Here is a 19,774-nt window from a genome sequence, read left to right on the forward strand (position 1 = left end):
TTAATTGGTACTTGGGACTTGCTTATAGTTTTGGAGGTTTAGTGTATTGTTGTCATGACAAGGAGCATGGCAGCAGGCAGGCAGACATGGTGCAGGAGAAAAAGCTGAGAGTTCACAGGTAAGGGAGAGAGATAGAGACAAACAGACTGGGCCTGGCTTGGATTTCTGAAATCCCCAAGTCCAAAGCCCACCTGCAGTGACACTCTTCCTCCAGGAGACCACAGCTCCTAATGCTTTCAAATAGTGACACTCTGGATGAGCCCCTAGGACCATTTTCATTCATATACCACAGATGGCTGAGCAGAAGTCCCATGGCATGGACATACCATTCATTCTGTCTCATGTCTAGAGCATCTTGGAATCTGGCTTGATATAGCCTTGCCCTCCACAGTGTATACAAGTTGCCTTCTGTCTTCCTCATGGCAGACTTAGTGGTCCTTGGGAGCTTGTTGATCATGCAGTGGACTAGATTATTTCTCCTGGGGGTCCATCTGAGGATATTTGGTTTAGATCACAACCCTGGTTGTAGAGATGTGTCTTGTGTGTAGATTTTCCTTTTTGTGTATCTCTGTGAGCCTTTCCTGGTGCGTTCTTGTTATTCAGTTTTCCTTTGGCTCAGACTTTCAGGAGGGATATTTATGTTTATGTCTTTCTTGGTTTGGGGTACTATCTTTATAAGTAATAAACTTTCATTCTCTTTTCTATTCTTTCTCTCCCTCCCTTCCTTTCAACACACATTTTGGGCTAGCCTCGCACTCACCCTGTAGCCAAGGGCTCCTGTATCCATGTTGTTCCTGTAGTCATGGTGCTCTTGTAGCTATGGTGTTCTTGTAGCCAATTAGTCCTGTAGCCATGGTGCTCCTGTAGCCATGGTGCTCCTATAGCCAAGTGTTCCTGTAGCCATGATACTCCTCCTCCTGCCCCCACCTTCAGAGTGTTAGGGTTATTGGTGTGGATCACCACTATGTTATATGGCTCTGGGAGTTCAGGACTTTGTGCTTGGTAGGAAGGCCCTCTACCAACTCAGCTACAACTTTACTTCCGAAACAACCACTATGATTACTTAATATTGATAAAAACAAATCTGAACCTTGTTAGTTAAGTGGCTTCTGACATTTTCTGGAATATCACCCATATACTTCTGTAAATACCGTGTAACTTCAATTTACAAACCTTGAGACTGTTTGTGAAACTACGCTACAGAGGCAATTTTTATCATAGTATTGACTAATGTTTTAGGCTACCAGGCAATGTGTTCTCATATAAAATGGTTTAAGTAGCAAAAGTGCTGAGCTGTCACCCGCTCTCACACTTGCATTCAAAAAACAAAATGAGAGAAACAAATTGGGTTTGAGAAATCCTGAGTGTTTTTTTCTTCTCTGGGTCCTTAAACCTGGATCTGAGACACATAACTCAGCTCTGTGACAAGCCTCTAGCGTTTAGAAGATGGATTCTCTATAGTGGAACCACCAGGTCACCATCCTGAGGTCAGGTTCTTACAGTAGAACTCAGTTCTTACAAGGTTTGAATGCCCAGTGACTTCAGGCAATGTAGGCTCTTTGGAAGTGTCCTGGCCTGGTTCCATCCTGTCATAAGTTTTTCCATGGTAATGTTCTTTCCAATTATAGAAAACTGAAACTACCTGACGTAAGTTGTCTTTCTCTGCAGAATAAATGTCTTGAGAAATCAACCTTAAAGAATTCTGACTCAAGTCAGTTTTGCTCCAGGGTACACTAAGCGTGCGGAACATTGTAGCATTTGCTTCTAAATTGAAGACAGTGAGAAGGGAGACAAATGAGGGAATGGGTTTTCATGTCTGTTTTATTGTTTCTCACTGCCCCCCCCCCATTCCTTATTACATTGATAACACAAAGTATTTTCTTCCATGCCTCTAAGGAGAAATGACATTGCTACTCCCTGTACAAAGCACCATTGCTGAGTAGCACAGTATCAATACTGGGGAATAAATGATGTAGATTCAGTTCCTGACCACATGATTTTGTGCAGGGCATTTTCAGCATCTCAATATCTCAGCGATCCTATCTGTACAGGGGAGGTAGTGATGTCATCTTTACCGTGTAGTGTGTGCAAATGCAGTAGGATCGTACACACAAAGGCTTAGCATCTGCAGTAATCCCTATAAAGTAACTGATACTATCAATTTTAATTCAGCGATGAGTATATCTTGCTAAAAAGTCTTGCCACAAATCAAACTATTACCCCCGTACTATTTCATTGCTTAAAATGTACTCTAAAGTCTTCTTGCCATGTTTCACATCTGAAGGCTGTGGCATACTGCCAGACCAGGTCTGATTTTATGGCCTTTGAAATTGGAGTGATTTGGGAATAAATGTCTGTCTCTCCCTGTCACGCACCACAGTTATCAAGGGGAGGGATAGCTAGTGACATAAGCTCATTCCTCACAAAGAGATGTGGGTGGTGGCTGCTTTTTAGGTTGGGGGGTGGGTGGGCTTTTTCTAGCACTGTCCTTTCCTGTGGATCCAGGAGGAGTCACCTTGTAGTCAGCTCCCATTTCCATAAACTCAGTGCCCTTGGTAGGGTATAAAAAATAAGGGGCGAGACTTCATTGCTTTGCTTATATAGATGTTTTCATAGTTACTCTAGATGGTTCAGCATAGCAATTATTTTCATAGTGTGACAGTTATTATAGTTAATGCAGAACATGTTTAAAAATATGATATGAGAAGGTTATAGGCAAATATACAATTTTGTATAACAGACATAACTTATCCTCAGATTTTGACATTTTCTAGGTTCCTGGAACCCGCCCCCTCGTGATAGTAAAGTACAACCTGCAGTTCTCATTTTCATTGTTGTAAGTCAATGGCGCTTATCCTAAACTTGAGTGTGGCGGTGATTCCTGTCATCTCCAGTGTCTCAGTTTGGGTATTCATTGCTATGAACAGACACCATGACCAAGGCAACTCTTAAAAAGCAACAAATTTTAATTGGGGCTGGCTTACAGGTTCAGAGGTTCAGTCCATTATCATCATGGCGGGAATCATGGCAGCATCCAGGCAGGCATGGTGCTGGAGTAGCTGAGAGCACTATATCTTGTTCTGAAGGCAAACAGAAGATTGACTTCCAGACAGCTAGGAAAAGGGTCTCAAAGCCTACCCCCAAAGTAATACTCTTTCACCAACAAGGCCACACTTCCCAATAGTGCCACTCCCTGGGTCAAGCGTATTCAAACCACATGGAGTAACCTTGTTACTTGTGCAAGAGGTTGTTCTCTGGTCATGCTGTGTCCTGGTCACTGCAGGTAGAAAGCTCTAGCAAGGTGCTTATAGCCTCTTAGAAGTGCTTATCTCCTCTTACTCCAGTATGAGGGGCATTGCTGGTGTTGGGCTGTGGACTCTGGCTGTCGTGCAGTCTCAGACTGTCCTGCACCCTCTGTCTCTCTTTTTTTTTGGTGTTAGATAATCACAACGTCACTTCTAATCTTCACTTCTAATCTCTGTTTTTCTCTGGACAGTAGATAGGAAGTATGTGGCGTGTTCACTATTCTTGAGAGCTATTTTGAGGAACTGAAGAAGTAAGGTTATTTGAAACTAGTTTCAGCGTAAATATTGCTCCTTCTGTGCTAGTCAGAACTCTTGGCAAATCATGAATTCATGATATTAATATTTAGTTTGAATCCTGCTTAGTCCACTTGAGCATTTGCCGGGCATAGGCAATTATCATTTCTTTATAAAATTGTCAGGCAATTTAAATGGGTAGTACTCGATTAGGAAAACAAACAAAAGAAATAGCTAACATTTGGTATAATCCAGGAACGCTTATAAAGGCTATAGACAACAAAAAGATAATATGTATTTTATCTCATTTAATCTCCACGACAAGTTGGTGCCTTGGTACTGTTACTGTCATTGTGCAGATGAGAGCCATGAAGCATGGAGAGGATTGGAACCCTGCTCAGGTCCACAGAGCAGAAGTGTGATGGGCTAAGTCTAAGCAGGCCTTTGGGGTCAGATCTGTAACCTTACCTACTATGCTGAAATCCGCAACTTCTGGAAATCCCATGAAACTTAACTTCTTAGGACTGTCGTAAGCTAAGCTTTACACATGAAATCTATCTCAATTAGGTAAATCAGGGTTTTTTTTTGTTTGTTTGTTTTTTCCTTTCTTTCTTTCTCTTTTTTTAATTCCTTAACTTGAAATAAATTCCAGCATTGTTCAATGTCCTCTGTGTCAGCAATGCTTGACTGGAGCATTTTAATGCCAGTGAAGCACAAAAGCAAGTGTAGAGATTTTGAAACCAGGCTGTTGAATGAGCGAGGGAAACAAGTTGAAATCTGCAGAGGAAGGTCTGTCTCATGTGCACGCCCTGAAGGAAAACACAATGAGCTGATTCCTTGCAATCCTCTATGTTCCGGGTCTCAGCCCTCCTGGGAGAGTCACAGGCCCGTGACATCCCTGTGAGAAAAACAATTGTTTGTACAGGAGTGACTCTGAAGAAGGATGCCTGGGAAATGTCATGGAAGGTACTAAAAGGGGAGATAGCATTTCAGAATGCCACAGGTGCACAACAGAGTTCACTTCTATGCCGACATCCAGGAGAATAATGTCAAAGCCCCTGGCATTGGATTTCATGGGATGCTGGGCCATTGTGACCTTGGGGCAGTGTTCCATTTCTCTGGCCTGTGAGTGCTGGTCTGAGGATTCCCAGGCAACTGCTGGCTTGGAGACATTTTTCTTTGTGCTGGCCTGTTTTTGTCTGTTTTTTAGGACAGTGGCTGTGTGAATGTTATAAACAAAACCTATGGAAAAGGTTAAAAGATTAAAAAACCTATTCCACTACCTTGAAGGTGAATGCTGGGAGTCATTTTGCTGTTTTGAAAAAAAATTTCTTTAGTACACTTCTCTCTTAATTTAACTTTTTACAAAAGGAAGAATTGAAAGTGTTGCTTAGGTTCCCTTCACTTGTACTTGGTCCATGTGAGAGAGTTCTCAGATGAGTGTGAAATATATGCACATGTTCTCCTGGCACAGAAAACAGTAGGGAAGCTGTCCTTTGCAGTATAACCTTTGACCTTCCCTGCCAACTTTTCTTTCCTTCATCCCATGGATGCATTTTGGTCAAGTATCCTTTCTCCCTCTCTCTGGCCAACAAGAGTGGGTATCTAGGATGATCACTAGTAAGGGTCAAGGTGAGAATCCTCCACAGGGCAGCGCATATTTTAAAATCTATGGCTCACCACAAGGCAGGTCCGACTTGTCTTGTTACTCACCATCCACCTCGTTAGGACTCTTACAGACATGGACATACCCAATCAAAGGATTCAACCTGCCTTAAGGAATGACATTGGAATGCAAATTTTTAGGCAATGTCAGATGTTTCTCCAAATCTCCTGAAGTTATTTATTGGTTATCAATGCCTCATATTTGGAAAACCACCCGTATCATTCATTAAGTCCCTAAGTATGTATAAATTGTCTTCTGAACTCATCAGTTTATTTCACTAGTTCCTATGTCAATTCATGCCCAGGCCTGGTTCTTGAACTACTATACATTTATAAATGTCTTAGTATACCCAGGGAACATATCATTTTCACCTTGTTGTTTCTGTATGTCTATTTTCCCACATGATTTAAAATAACTCAACTAGCCTCTCTACTCAAGTCTCCTCACAAAACTATTTTTGGATTTGTATTTATTGGATTAAAATTGAAGGTACACTAGAAAAGCAGATACTTACCAAGGTTGTCTTCATATAGAAAGACCTGGCAAGCTTCATCACAAATATCTTTTTTTAATTATATTTTTTATTTTACTTTTTCCAATAATTTATTGTTTTTTTAAATTCACTTTACATCCTGATTGCAGCCTGCCTCCCTCCTATCCTTCCAGTCCCACCCTTACAAATCTCTCCCCACATTGTTCCTCCCTTTCTCAGAGAGGGAAAACCCCTCCCCTTGGGTACCTCCCACCCTGGGGCATCTATTCACAGCAGGACTAGGCATATCATCTCCCACTGAGGCCCAACCAGGTAGTTCAGGTAGGACGAAAGTGATCCAATGGCAGGAAACAAAGACCAAGGCAGCCCTTGCTCCACTTGTTAAAGGTCCCACATGAAGACCAAGCTGCACAGTTTCTACAGATGTATAGGGTCCAGCCCCTGAATATTCCCTGGTTGGTGGCCCAGTCTCTTTGAGCTCCCATGCATAACAAATATCTTAAGAGATTTTCTGATGTTATAAATAAGATAAGTCCATAAATTATATATTTGAACTTTCTGCTTCATTTATTTGTGTGCACATGCAAGTGTGTATGTGGGTTTGTGTTTGTGTGTGTGTGTGTGTGTATGTGTGCATGCATGCGCACATGCAAGTAGGAGTGTCATAGCATGTATGTGAAGGTCAGAAGAGAACTTGTGGCATTCAATTCTCCCCTACCACCATGAGCTTGGGTACTAATCTCACGTCCTTAGAGCAACTGTTATCCCTGAGTCCATCTTGCCAATCCTCATTGATCATATCACTTAACTGGGTGTCATTAATATGTAGGAGAGTCATTATTTGGAGTTCTTTTTCTCAGTCATTGTAGTGAATTCATGGTGGCTTTATGGTTATATTTCAGTCAGTGATGTATTCTCCACACAGTTGTCTAGTCAGTAGGACAGATAAGACATCCCATTCTCTTCTGCTTGATTCAACCACACACTTAGACATCCACAGACACCTGGACTACTAATAGTCTTCACATCTATGCACTTAGGATTTAAAACACATTTTATTTTTTAATTTACTTTAAAATAGGTCAAGAGTACAGAAAATCATCACACACTAACATACTCATTGCCCAAACTTGACATGGGAGTTAACGCTAGACATGTTCCTCTTAAACCAAAAAGAAAACACAAGCTGAGCAAAATTGCAGATGAATGTCCCTTTGTCCTCATTCTGTCCTTCCCCTTCCCCAAACCGACTGTGACAAAATGGGTGCTTAATTCTCAGATTTCCACTTAATCCTGCAAATTTCCATGCATCTGTCATTTTGATATTTAAACATGAACTTCTTCTACGTTGTCTTTAAATGTCTTTCTGATATAAAAGTAATAAGTAATATTCATAAATAAATGCTCCCTATAAGAAATGCCCCAACCTGTGTAGACACTATGGGGCAGGAACTAAAGGGCTCCTTAATTATTTGCCTAATAAAGGGGGTGCCAAGGATGGTGCGTATTGCTCCGGTGCTGACTAAGTATGTGCGAGGCCCTGGGATCCAGTCACAGCATCACAAGAAAAAGAAACTTTTCACCGTCAGGCTCATGTCACATCATCTCATGTCACCTCACCTCAGTTGGTGTGCAGCATACATTCAGACATTGTGTGAGCTTCTTCACACAGAAAATAACTATGAGAAGTGTTTAGTTTGGTTTCCTGTTGCCAACAGATGGCTCCTTATATTGTTTAAGATAATTATTTAGAGGAGAGTCTGGACAGAGGTTACTAGGATTTCATTTGGGTTTCAGTGGGGAGACTCATCTCTGTGGCCTCGATCTTGACGGGTCCCTGCACCTGATCGGAAGTGCCTTGCACAGAGCGGGGAGCCCGGGCAGCTGCAAGTGTGGAGAGCATGTGGCACAATGGGAGGAAGTCTCCATGTAAACTCGTCCGAGCAAAGAAAGGTGGTTTTTCCACTCGTTTTTTTTTCCTGAGCAATTCGACTTCCTCATTACATGATCCAAGTTGTTTCAGAAATTGTGTCAACCATATGTTTTTAAATGATGGAGACAAACATGGGAAGTCTGATTAGAGTCAGCTTCCCTGAGGAAAAGAGTTGTTTCTTTCCCACTCCTTTGGCCTTCTGGGACCTGAGTGCGCAGGAGGGGGAAAGCCTGGCCTAGTGGTGCCTGGTGTGGGCTCCCTTCTCCTTCTCCAGCACACACTAGCCAGTCTGAACTGGGGGGTGAGGGGGTTTCAGGTTCCGATTGACAGAAGAATGAGTTTTATGCAGTCATCGACAGATCAGAGTCAGGGGAATAATGGCTATCATTCTGAACTCCTGGGGGACTAACTATCTATATGTGAGTGTACTGGCTGGTTTTGTGTGTCAACTTGACACGAGCTGGAGTTATCGCAGAGAAAGGAGCTTCAGTTGGGGAAATACCTCCATGAGATCCAGCTGAGAGGCATTTTCTCAATTAGTGATCAAGTGGGAGGGCCCCTTGTGGGTGGTGCCATCCCTGGACTGGTAGTCTTGGGTTCTATAAGAAAGCAGGCTGAGCAAGCCAGGGGAAGCAAGCCAGTAAGGAATATCCCTCCATGGCCTCTGCATCAGCTCCTGCTTCCTGACCTGCTTGAGTTCCAGTCCTGACTTCCTTTGGTGATGAACAGCAACATGGAAGTGTAAGCTGAATAAACCCTTTCCTCCCCAACTTGCTTCTTGGTCATGATGTTTGTGTAGTAGTGAGTGTGTGAGAGAACATACCAGAAAATTTCTTGTAAGAGTGAGCCAGCCACTTGCCAGTTTTTGTTTCCGTGAGTTTTAAGGTAGCTGACTGGGATAAATAACGAATTTATTTACTTATTTATTTGCTACTGTTAAAGGTATTTTTTTAATAAGACACCACTTTTAAAAACTAGTAAAGTGTTGGCTCTATATAAGTATATAATGCAAAACCTACCTAGATAACAATGATTTTTTTTTTTTTTTTTTTTTTTTTTTTTTTTTTTTTAATGAATGAGAGTAATCACTTAAAAGACAGACAGGAAACATCTGTTTTGAAAATGGCTTTGGATCTAGGTATCTAAAATAAGCTAAGGTCTCCATTCATACAGTTTGGACAATTACCAATGATGAGTTTTTCTAGCTGTGAATAGGAGGATCACAGTTTTACCATTCCAAGTAGACATGGAAAGGCTGACTGGTCTAAATGGGGTCAGGCAACTACCATAGCTTTTAGTCATGGCGTTGTACTTGTTGCTTAAAGGAACATTTAATGCACAATTTAAAAATGTATCTGTTTCCGGCTTTAGTGAGTCCTCATTCAAAGCATTGATGAAATAAAATTTTCTAGCTGTTGTTTTTTTTTTTTTTTTTAAATTTAGGTAAATCCTAGAAGATACAAATTCTAAAAAATGAAGCAGAGGAAAGACTTGCCATCATAGTTTATATTTGTCTTCTAGGAACTTAGTCCTTAAGGTCTGTCAGGGACAAATTAACAATGCTTCCTGATGCTAAATGAGGGCAGTCATGCACATATTCTTTGGACTTTCGTTTCTTTGGAAGGAACCTTGATCCCAATGCAACTACTATTCTTCAGGGCCTACCTAACTATTGCACCCATAAAATATTAATTTCTTTAATTTCCCTATCCAGAGAATGATTTTTGATATTGCCATTGAGTGATGATGTTATAGCTTTTGATTGCCACCAAAGAGCAAGATAGGAAGAAAAGAAAAATAGCAAGCAACCTCTATTTTCTAAGTGGTTTTTCCTACAGATACTGCTTTTGCTTTCATTTTTTTTTTTTTTTTGCCTTCATCTCTCCTGCCTCTTTGTGTGTGTGTGTGTGTGTGTGTGTGTGTGTGTGTATGAGAGTGTGTGTGTGATAGTGGTGTTAGTGGTAGGGTGTGTGCACAGGCACATCCTGAATCCTGGGCTGTTAAATTTATGTCTAAGATGTCCTGGCATTGTAAACATTTTCTGCCCTGCTAACAATTGACTTCTTTGTTTTTAGTAAACAAGATCTTTTAGATACAACCCTGTTTGATTGTAAGGTGCACTGTCCTGCTTTCTTCTTTTGAGTGTAATGTGGGCTTTGATAGGTCTCATTTAGATGTGAAAACAACTTATATGCCTGGGTGTGGCAGCCTCGGGACAGATTTGGAAATCTTCTTGACATGGGAACTTACAGAGAACACAGACATGATCCTAACAATGGATTTGGTCAGAAAGTATATTTAGTTTTTAGAGAAGGCTGTATGTGCTGTTTCTGGGTGGACAGTTTATCAACCTAAACTTCAAGGAAACAAAAAAAAAAAACTATAAAGTTTTCCAAGGACAGTTACAAGGCAGAATGTTTACTGCTGAATAAAGAAAGCACCTGAACTTTTGAACAAAATGTTTTGTTCGAAGAACCCGTACTATATTTGGACACAGGGAGTTTTCTTCCAGCTCTTCTAAGTTTAAATACTTTTATGTGCTATTAAATGAGATAATGCCATTGTTCCTAGAGTACACTAGAATTTATTGTAGGGGCGTCTGCTTACCTCAGTTCAGCTGAGGTTTATCTATAACAGCAGAAGAGAGCAGGAAGAGATAGCTATAGCTAGATTTGGAGTTTGCCAGACAAGTAGAGCCAAGGGAGATAAGCACGGTGCAAGACAAGATTTTAGCTAGCTATGAGGAATCCAAGATGGGTAATTTGATATGTACAGGTGAGGAGACATGAGGAATCCATCAACAGGGAAACGGTCAGAGTCAGCGAATAGGAACCGGTGGGTTAATTAAGTTTGGGTGACAAGGATTTGAACTTGAGCTAGAAAGATAGGTGCCTGGTAGAGCACAGAGTACCGTGTGTCTAGACTGTTATTGGGATGAAGGATAGGCCACATTTGATGGTAATGATAAGAGTGAGGAGAAGGCTGAGATATCGTACCTGCAACCACTGAGACCACAGCAAGAGAAGGAGCTGTTCATGGAATGTAAAGAAGAAAGTAATACTTAACTCAGTGAAGAGCTTCATGGCTTCGTTTGCCACTGTTCTGTAACAGTTATGATCAGTGAGACTTGCTCGCATCCTGATAATTGGTGCGGTAAGCTTGGGAGCCCTAACATAGGATTGGAGGACTCTGAAGTCTGTAGAAGCTTGTGATTGGGACTGAGACCAGCAGCGTAAGCTCCAGAGTCTAGGCCTTCTTAGGAGCAGAAGGGCATCATTTTGTAGAAGCGAGCAGAGCCATTAGGAGATACAGCATCTCTAGAGAACCAAGATTCTGTTAGAGGAAACTTACCTGATTACAAGGTAGACAGAAGGTTCCAGTGAGAGGCTGCTTAAGACTTAACTGAATTCCCTAAGGGAGGACGCTCGCAGAAGGACACAGTGGGAAGTATTCAAGAGCCAGTTGTCCCGAGGGATTCGCCATCTTCACACTGTGGAATAAAGAGTCCTGAGAGACTAGGATAAGGAAGGGTGGGGACATAGCAGGATGTCCTCGTGGCTTCTGAAGTACAAGGCTCTATCAGGGAGAATGGACTGGGAACTTTGCCAAAGCAAGCAGGCCTCCTTGGGGGATCTGCTAAAGTTCGATTTTTATCGTTAGGCCTCTGGGGTTCTCCTTGTGTCCTCTGCTGTGGTCATTCGTGGGTAGGGGCTACCCAGAGTGTGGGCAGGCTTTTACAGTGTCCTCTTCATTTTGTGGTGAAGGTGTGTGTAAAGCAGGCAGGTGCACCAATTATCAGGATGTGTGCAACTCTTACTGATTATACCAGTTACAGAGCAGAGGCAAATAAAGCCTATGAAACTCTTCATAGGGTTAATTATTCAACATTTCATCTATCTAACATTTGTTTATTGTTCCTAAAATGGCAGTGTGAGTCTCATGGTGTTGCCTGCCAGATACTTGGATCTTCAGTAGAAATTTCTCATAGTTTTGTACTCAAGAAGTGCTCACTTTTCATGTATTGACTTTTAAGTCCATATAAGAAATGACCTGTGTTTTCAAAAATATATTGCTCTTTTATCTGAGACGTACTTTAGTATCATAATTTCGGTGCTTCTCTTAATTGGTAATTGGTAGATCAAAATCAGATTCCAATTCATGTTATCAAACAGGCCATTCTTTCCTCCCTCTGGATGTCCTGGCCACTTCTCCGGAAAGGTGACTTGAAATCTGACAGTGTCACAGTCCTAGCCACTGAGAAATTAAAATGTTCTCCCCCTTTCTTTTAGTGAAGAAAGCTACAATGTCAATGATTACTCCTTAAGGGACCAGCTGTTGGTGGAATCCTGTGACAATGAAGAGCTTAATTCCTCTCCAGGGAAGAACCCTTCCACGATGCTTTACTCAAGACAGAGCTCTGCCACTCACCTCTTTACCCTGACAGTCCTCAGCAACCATGCCAGTGAGAAGGTGGACATGCTACTAGGCGCTGAGACCCAGTAAGTACACGGGCGGGAGAAGGTTCGGAGTACCTGACCTCCCTTTGCCTCGCCCACCTGCTCTTGCTCTCCACACACAGTGGCTCCTATTTAGTTTTGTTGTTGTGTACCTACTGTGTACTAAGCATAGCATTCAGGTGCTTTTAGCAGATGTGATCTCCTAGGGAATGGTCATACTTTGCGGACCTGAAAATCTTGATAGATGGATGGATTTTAATTGAACAGTTTCATTGACAAATGCATTTTATTTAAACACTGACATTTTCCATAAACAAAAACACTAGGATGAAGCCTTTATTTATTCATTCATTCAAGTTCATTTGGAACGTTCTGTAGCTTTACAGCAATCTCTCATTGGGTTTTTGGAGCTCTTTCGAAGCTGCTTCTACTGCCAAAAGCTAGGATGTGGCCACTTAACATTTCACATGAACACATTGCAGTTGCTACAGTTTGCAGTCTTGAAAAATGGCTCATCCATTTAGGCAAAATGATTTAATAGTAGTTAGAGTCCAAGCAAAGTTTGCTATGTCCAGTTGAATTTGAAGTAATTTCTGGATCACCTGCCCTTAGTCAGACAGAGCAGGGGGACTCCCAGGAACACACTCAGCTTAGGAAAGCACATCTCCATACTTCTTCCCAAAGGCAGGCCAGGGATTGTGCTTGTGCCTGTCCATTCACCAACACTACATGTGCTCACCCTGAAGGAGGGGATTGGGGCTTGGTTTGCAAGTCCACTTTGATGATTTTGTTCATTTTGACATTGCTGACCAAATTCTTTGGAAACAAGAAGTCTCTTGGATATCGCCGTGGGCCAGGAGCTGTGGTGGGTTAGGAAATACAGCCATGGAGGAGGAAAAGGAGTTCCCTATGGCTGCGTCCTCTCAGGTTCCTGCATGTTCCCTGCCCTTGTCTGCCAGCATTCTCAGGGAGAGTGATTAAAACGGATCAGCAGATAGTAGTGAATAACAGCCCCAACTATAGTGAAGTCTTTATGTAAATGTATACTCTTACAGAAGAGATCTTTTTTTATGGGCTCACAGTTCTTTCCCCTGAGCAGTAGAAAAGGCCTCTAGAGTTCCCAGCATTGCCCCCTGTGTCTGCTGCTTTGAAGAGGAAGGTGTCCTGTGTCTGTGTGTCTAGAAACCAGCATGGGACACAACCAGGGCCAGGCTTGGCAAAAGGAAAGCATCTGCTCAACTCTAGAAGTCCTCTGGTATCAGAGGCAGAACTAGACTTTTTTTTCTTTGTGTGTACGGCAACCTCTTTTAAGAATGGAATTAATATGCTACATTTTTTGCAACTTTAAGAAAAGCTTAAAGTCTTTGGGGATTAGTACTTGTCTAGACATTCCAGAAAATTCATTGAAGTTGGAAACTCCCTCTTTGCAGTTAGAAAAGGAGAGGGTGCTGCTGTTTTTGCTTGTGATTTCCTTCTCTGTCCCCAGTTTGTCCTTCATTCTGGCCTCACTGATGTCTTGACAGAGCTTTTCCTGACTGCCTCAAACATCATTTATGAAATCTCCATTACTTGTTTCTTAGACATTCTAAGTCAGTGTCCTGTTCTTTTATGTAAAGGCTCGATGCTTTCCCGGGACTGTAGAGTCTGTTCTACCCTCTTGCCTTTGATTTGCCTTAAACTGAGTGGTTGTACATTTTCTACACCAGACATCTCCTCAGAGTCTTTAGTTATGTCACCCACAAACCCATGAGTATGACTCATATTTGTAGTCCTTTCATTAATAGCAAGAGAACATTCCAGAAGAGATGGGGGTGAGGCAGAAGTCTCTGGGAACAGAAAGAGGGACTGTCATTCTTCTCTTCCCTCCTCTGCACTCAATTACAGCTGAAAAGCTAATAAATAGACTGGGCTGGAGAGGTCACTCAGTGGTTAGAGCGCTTGCTCTAACAACAGTGGCGAGGACCTGGGTTCACTTTCCAGCACCTACACTGTGGTTTAAAACTGTCTGTAAATCTGATTTCAGGGCATCTAGAGTGCCCTCTTCTGGTCTCCAGGGATACCAGGCATTTTTGCAGTACATTCATACACATGGACAAAGCATTTATACATTATATTATATATAATATAATATATATGATATATAATAATATATGTTATATATAATAATGTTATAATTATATTATAATATTATATTATATATAATATATATTATTATATATAATATAATATATATTATATTATATATTAAACATAAACATAATTCTTAAATAAATGGACAGATGCTGACAAGATACAAAACAGCACCGGTAGAGAGAAAAAAGGACACCAAAATGCCCTCTCCTTAAAACAGACACGCTCAATGTCACAGACAACTGGTCATTTAAGTGTCTAGCAAATGATAACATGCTCTACATCTGTAGCTTAGTTCTGAGATCCTGCTTTTCTGTTTCTGTTTTGTTTTAAACTTAAGCCAGGAAGCATAAAAGCTGAACAAACTAATAACACATTATGATCTCTCTTTAAATCAACTTAAGCTATGTTTACCCCACAACCAGTTATCATTTCTCTATGGTATAAGCTATCTGGTTTTGAACAATCAGTCCTAGTCAGTGTAAGGTGTGTTCTTTGCATCTAAGATTTGTGAAATATACAGTTGATATTTTTTTTTTGTTTTTGTTTTTAACGTGTGCTTTTGGATACAGTTCTGTGCATGTATGTACACATGTATATTATACATGCCTGTGCAACACACAAAAGCCAGAAGAGAGCTTCCTGTCCTTTTCAATCACTTCCTTTGTGTCCTTCTGACTCCGGTTCTTCTTCTTGAACTGGGGCTTATGTCTTAGGCCTCTGCCTCTGCACACTACTGCAGCTGGAATAATCGTATTTCTCAGAATATCTAACTTGTTACAAGGGCACCATGATCCAGCTATGTTTGCAGAGCAGTCACTCTGACCACTGAGTTATCTCTCTGAGCCCCCACATTTATGGTCTGCTTCTCTTCTCTCTTCTCTCTTCTCTCTTCTCTCTTCTCTCCCCTTCCCCCCCCCCTCCTCTCTTCTCTTCCTTGCTTGTTTTGAGATAGTTTTTCTCTGTTCACTCCTGACTATCCTGGAACTCACTCTGTTGGACTTGAACTCAGAAATTTGCCTTCCTTGCCTCCTTCTGGGATTAAAGGCATGTGCCACCACTCCTGGCAGTTTTCTCCTTTTTATGTGTTATTTGATTAATATGCTCCATTAACAGTTAAGTTAGGAAAATGATGTTTGCTCTATGTTCCTGGGTTTGAGTGCACAGCAGTATGTTTCATCTATCCTTAATTTTCCTTCTTACTGTCTCCTTCCTGAGTTTATCTTTTGAACCACATGGACAGAATTCTAAACATTCTTTCTCACCCTGCACTGTTGACTGCTAATCTCTAGTCTTGGATTCGTTCATGTCTTTCCCCCTCTTTGTATTTAGCAGATTCCCAAAACATAGTTTTAGGCTGATACAAAAAGAGAATAATTAGTTTTTCTATATCCAAGGCAAGGTAGAGTAGTAACCATATTTAGGGAAATGTTGTTCTTTGTTAGTCTCTGTCACCCTTTTAAAATGTGTACTTTTAAATTAGTAAACTTAGTTTGACAGCCCATATGTGTACATACTGCATTCTGAGTATTCTCACCCTCTCAGGCCCCTTTCTCTCTCTTTATCTCTTCACCCTCTCCTCCCTACACATGGCTTTCCCACATTCATGTGGTTTTGTTTGATTTTCTAACTGTATTTAATTAGGGCTGCATGAGTGACTATGGGCATGGAATATCCAATGGATCCTGTCAGATTGACCAGTAGCTCTCACCCAGAACCCAGCAGTGGCCAATAGCTCAGTGGAGATGGGCAGTGCCTCTCTAGTTATCCCCCTTTCTGGCCATGACTATTGACAGATTTAGCCTTGTGCCAGCCCAGTGAAGGCAACTCAGCTGCTGGGGTCATGATTGCAATGGCCACATGATGCCTAGGAGTTGCATTCTACAGCTCTTCTACCTCTCCATCATCTGTCCCGTCTTTCCATCACTTTCTCCTTCAGTATATTCTGAGCCATAAAGTGGTGGTATAGGGCTCTCCACTCAACTGTCCCTTAATATAGCAGCCAACCATCTCTGAATTCATGTACATGTACTGTGAAGAGAAGCTTCTCTAGTTAAGGCTGAAAGCAGCATTTGTCTATGGGTATAAACATGTTTAGACAACAGTTTGACAATTGTGTCAGTTTAACTAAACAGCAGTAGTAGGTTGCCTCTTAAGGCCTCTTATGGCCTATGTTTTCCCTAGTTATAGGGTTTTGATTAGGCTCATACTATAAGTCATGAATTTTCTCTTGCGGAACAAGTCCTGAATCCAATCAAAGAACAATGGTTGCCCCTGTAATGGTTTTGCCATTATTTCAGTAGTGAGTACATCTTGCCTGGTTGTTGGTTCATAAGGTTCACAGTTGGTGCCATTCTCTCCTAGTAGCCTGTAGAGCACTCTTTAGCATTATGAAAGCTAGTCAGCAGGGAAGATGCTTTCTGCTTTGTTCTGCCTTTGTTTCCCTGTATTTTGCAGTCATGATACATTGTCCATTTGTGCCTTGATGCTGGCAGATATGCCGCTCAGGGAAGGCAGAATGCAGTCTAAGACAGAGGTCTCAGTCTGTTCTTCTGGGCAAGAGATCTGGGACAGATCCTATGCTTCTTAAACTCCTGTGTACCCAGATGCTGCTGTGAACTTTGAGAAGTTGGGAACAGGTCCGCTACCCACGCTGAGCCCAGGTTGAAGGAATTTGACTAATTTCCCAATGAGTGCCAAGGTATGGAGGGACTGGAAGAAAGGAAGGCCGGCCTTCTCTGGGATCTAGGCAGCATTCTTTACAACAAAGGATCACCCCCAGGGTGAACCAGAGATTAAATACCTCCTGCAGGATGGAATGCCCAGGAAAGGAAGTTCATTGACTAGATACTCCGAGCCTATCTAGATACCTTATTAGCATGGAGAACTCTAGGTTTTTATTCTACATGACTGATTGTCAGGGAACTGATTCTAATGCCTACCATTTCAATTGTGAGATTTACTGGAGGTGGTGGGTGTTGACTCTGTTTCTATCTTACCTGTTTTTCTGTCTGGTGGCAGGGTTTCACTGCCCCTGTGTTAATGGGGATAGAGATCTACATGTGATACTGGGGTTCCTGTTAATAATCATGGTTCTAGGAGGAGCATTCTCTCACTAAGAAGGAGATCTCCCTTCTCTTATTTATTTTAATTTGCTTATTGGTTTCAATATGCCTGTTTCACTAGTCACTTTGACTACTCTCCCTCATGCCCTTATTTTCCCAATCCTCCACACCATCAGTACTTAAACTTCCTATCCTGTTTGTCTCACCACTTTCATATCATGTATGTCCTACTAACTAAATCCCTTCCCCCAACATCTTAGATGTCCTACTTCCTATTAGCCCCTTCCTAGTTTTCTGGTATCTGTAAGTTGCTAGAACAACCCCAAGGCCACTTCCCACTCCCAGGTTTCTCCTGGTTTTCACTTTTGTTCATAAGAACCCTGCTGACTATTTTGTAGAATGGGCATCTTAGTTGTGTACACGGTGTTCTGTGTTTGCCTGTCATGGACCGTAAGTCACTGTACTGCTAACCAGATAACACTCTGAAAAAGACAGTCTTACTCTTCTTGAGAAGACAAGGGAGGAATGTTTTACTCTCATCTCTTTTCCTTCTGGGCTTTTCAAGAAGAATGTGGGAGATGGAGAGTCCCCTTTGTCTACCTTCATTAAAATGAGGCACAGACAGCTGCAGTTCCCACAGGCCAACAGGCTGTAGCAAGTGATATCCTTGGCTTCCTGCATTTGCAGTAGAATTTGGATTCCCCTTTGGGTCCAATGTATGCAGTGATGAGATATCTACTATGTGATCAGTGGGGGGCGGGGGGGGCACGCAAGGTCTTTTCAACCATTCATGTAACTGTAGGATACACAGAGCCATCATAAACAAGAGTCAGAGGTCCTTTCTTGTATTTCTTTTGCAGAGAAGCTGGGAGCCTAATGAATGTAGCTGTGCTGTCAGCCACCCAGACCGGGAGCTGGGCTCTGACAAAGAGGCATTGTTGGCAGGGAGCTTTGCCCTCTTCCTGCTTCAGTTAATGATTTAATTTCAACAGGAAGTATAAGGATGGGATGGAATTGTAAATGGGATCTCAGAGGCAATCATATTCTTTCTTCCTTTGGGAAAATCACAACATAAAGTAGACAGTCTATATAAGAAAATGTAGTTCGGGTTGCAATTTTTCTTTTCTTTTTCCTTTTTGAATCTAGATTCTAGGTCTGAAAATGATCTTTCACATTCAAGGGGTGCTGTTCCCTTTCTTCCAACTCAAATTATAGTCACCTTTCGTAAAAGTACCTTTCATAAACAAACAAGATATTTTAAGGAGAAATGGGCAGAACGTTGTTTTAAAGATTTGTATTTATTTTTATTTTATGCACATTGGTGTTTTGCCTGCATGTATGTTTGTGTGAAGTGCCAGATCCCTTGGTACTGGAGTTATGGTTGTGAGTTGCTATATGGGTGCTGGGGATTAGCAGCCAGTTCTCTTAACCACTGAGCCATCTCTTTGGCCCCCAGAAGCAGAATATTTTAAACAGCACACAACAATGCCACAAGCCCTTCTTGGGTGGGTGACCAAAATATAGAAGCCTTCATTTGATACTCTGAACAAGTGATATTTCACACGAAGCCTATTAACTTCACCAGTTATTATTAACAGTATTACCTATTAACAGTACCAGCCCTGACTTTCCTGGGGTAGGGATGACAGAACTACAAGTCTGATTAACATCTCTTGTATTCTCAATGACCACTTCTATTCTAAAAATGCTGGAAAAATAAATTGCCCTTAATACTTATTTTTGAGACAAGGTTTGTAATGAAGCTCATGCTAGCTGCAGTGATCTTCAGCCTCCTAAAAGCTGGGATCGCCAGCAGAGTTGAGGCTGCACTGTGTGCTGTTATTGTAGAGCTTTTCTTTCTAATACTTATCCAGCCTTTGGCAGATGTGGTGAGAAATTGGATTTCTGTGTCTGCAACCTTTTTGCAATCAAGTTTAAACCCACCATGTGTATGACTCAGTTAAAGGATAGGATCAAGGGGCTCAGCTGTAACTCCCCATGAGGAGTCTTCCACGGCATCTTCTAGTGCCATGCAAAGCTAGGTGGCCATGGGAAGGCTGTTAGTCTCTGTTCCACTTGGTCTTTTCTCCTCTGTCGTCAAATGTGGCTTCAGGAGCATCTTTCCCAGCACACTGAACACTGCTTGGGGCTTGATCATGTTTTATTCTGCTTGTCTGCTCCATCATATGAAGAGCTATGAACAGCAATGAACCCCAGCGTAGTGTAGTACCCGTACACTCAGTGAAGCTTGCTTGAAGGATTCGTTATATCTTGGGATTTGATACGCCACAGGTATCAGGGCAAAGGAAATAGTCTGAACTGCCTGTGTGGTAGGTTGCAAATGCCTCTTGTTTCATATGGTAACTGGAGAGAGTAGATGAGAGTGAGCCATGGACTTTAATAATAATGGCTTTCCTGTCTTTAGGCTTCTGTCTTTAGCAAGTGCTCGGCTCCTGCTTTAGAGACACACTCCTTCCAGTTCCCTGGTGGG

At 41.8% G+C, this 19,774-nt stretch overlaps 1 protein-coding gene across 1 annotated transcript in view; it reads left to right on the forward strand.

Annotated features, from left to right (window-relative positions):
• The window catches only part of Arhgef26 (Rho guanine nucleotide exchange factor (GEF) 26), a 123,445-nt gene that overhangs the window by 97,396 nt on the left and 6,275 nt on the right, over positions 1-19,774 (forward strand). Inside the window, exon 11 of the mRNA NM_001081295.1 lies at positions 11,921-12,130. Coding sequence (NP_001074764.1) covers positions 11,921-12,130 — 210 coding nt within the window. The remainder of the gene's footprint in view (positions 1-11,920; positions 12,131-19,774) is intronic.

The sequence above is a fragment of the Mus musculus genome, chromosome 3 (assembly GCF_000001635.26).
Source record: "Mus musculus strain C57BL/6J chromosome 3, GRCm38.p6 C57BL/6J".
Classification (NCBI taxonomy): Eukaryota; Metazoa; Chordata; class Mammalia; order Rodentia; family Muridae; genus Mus; species Mus musculus.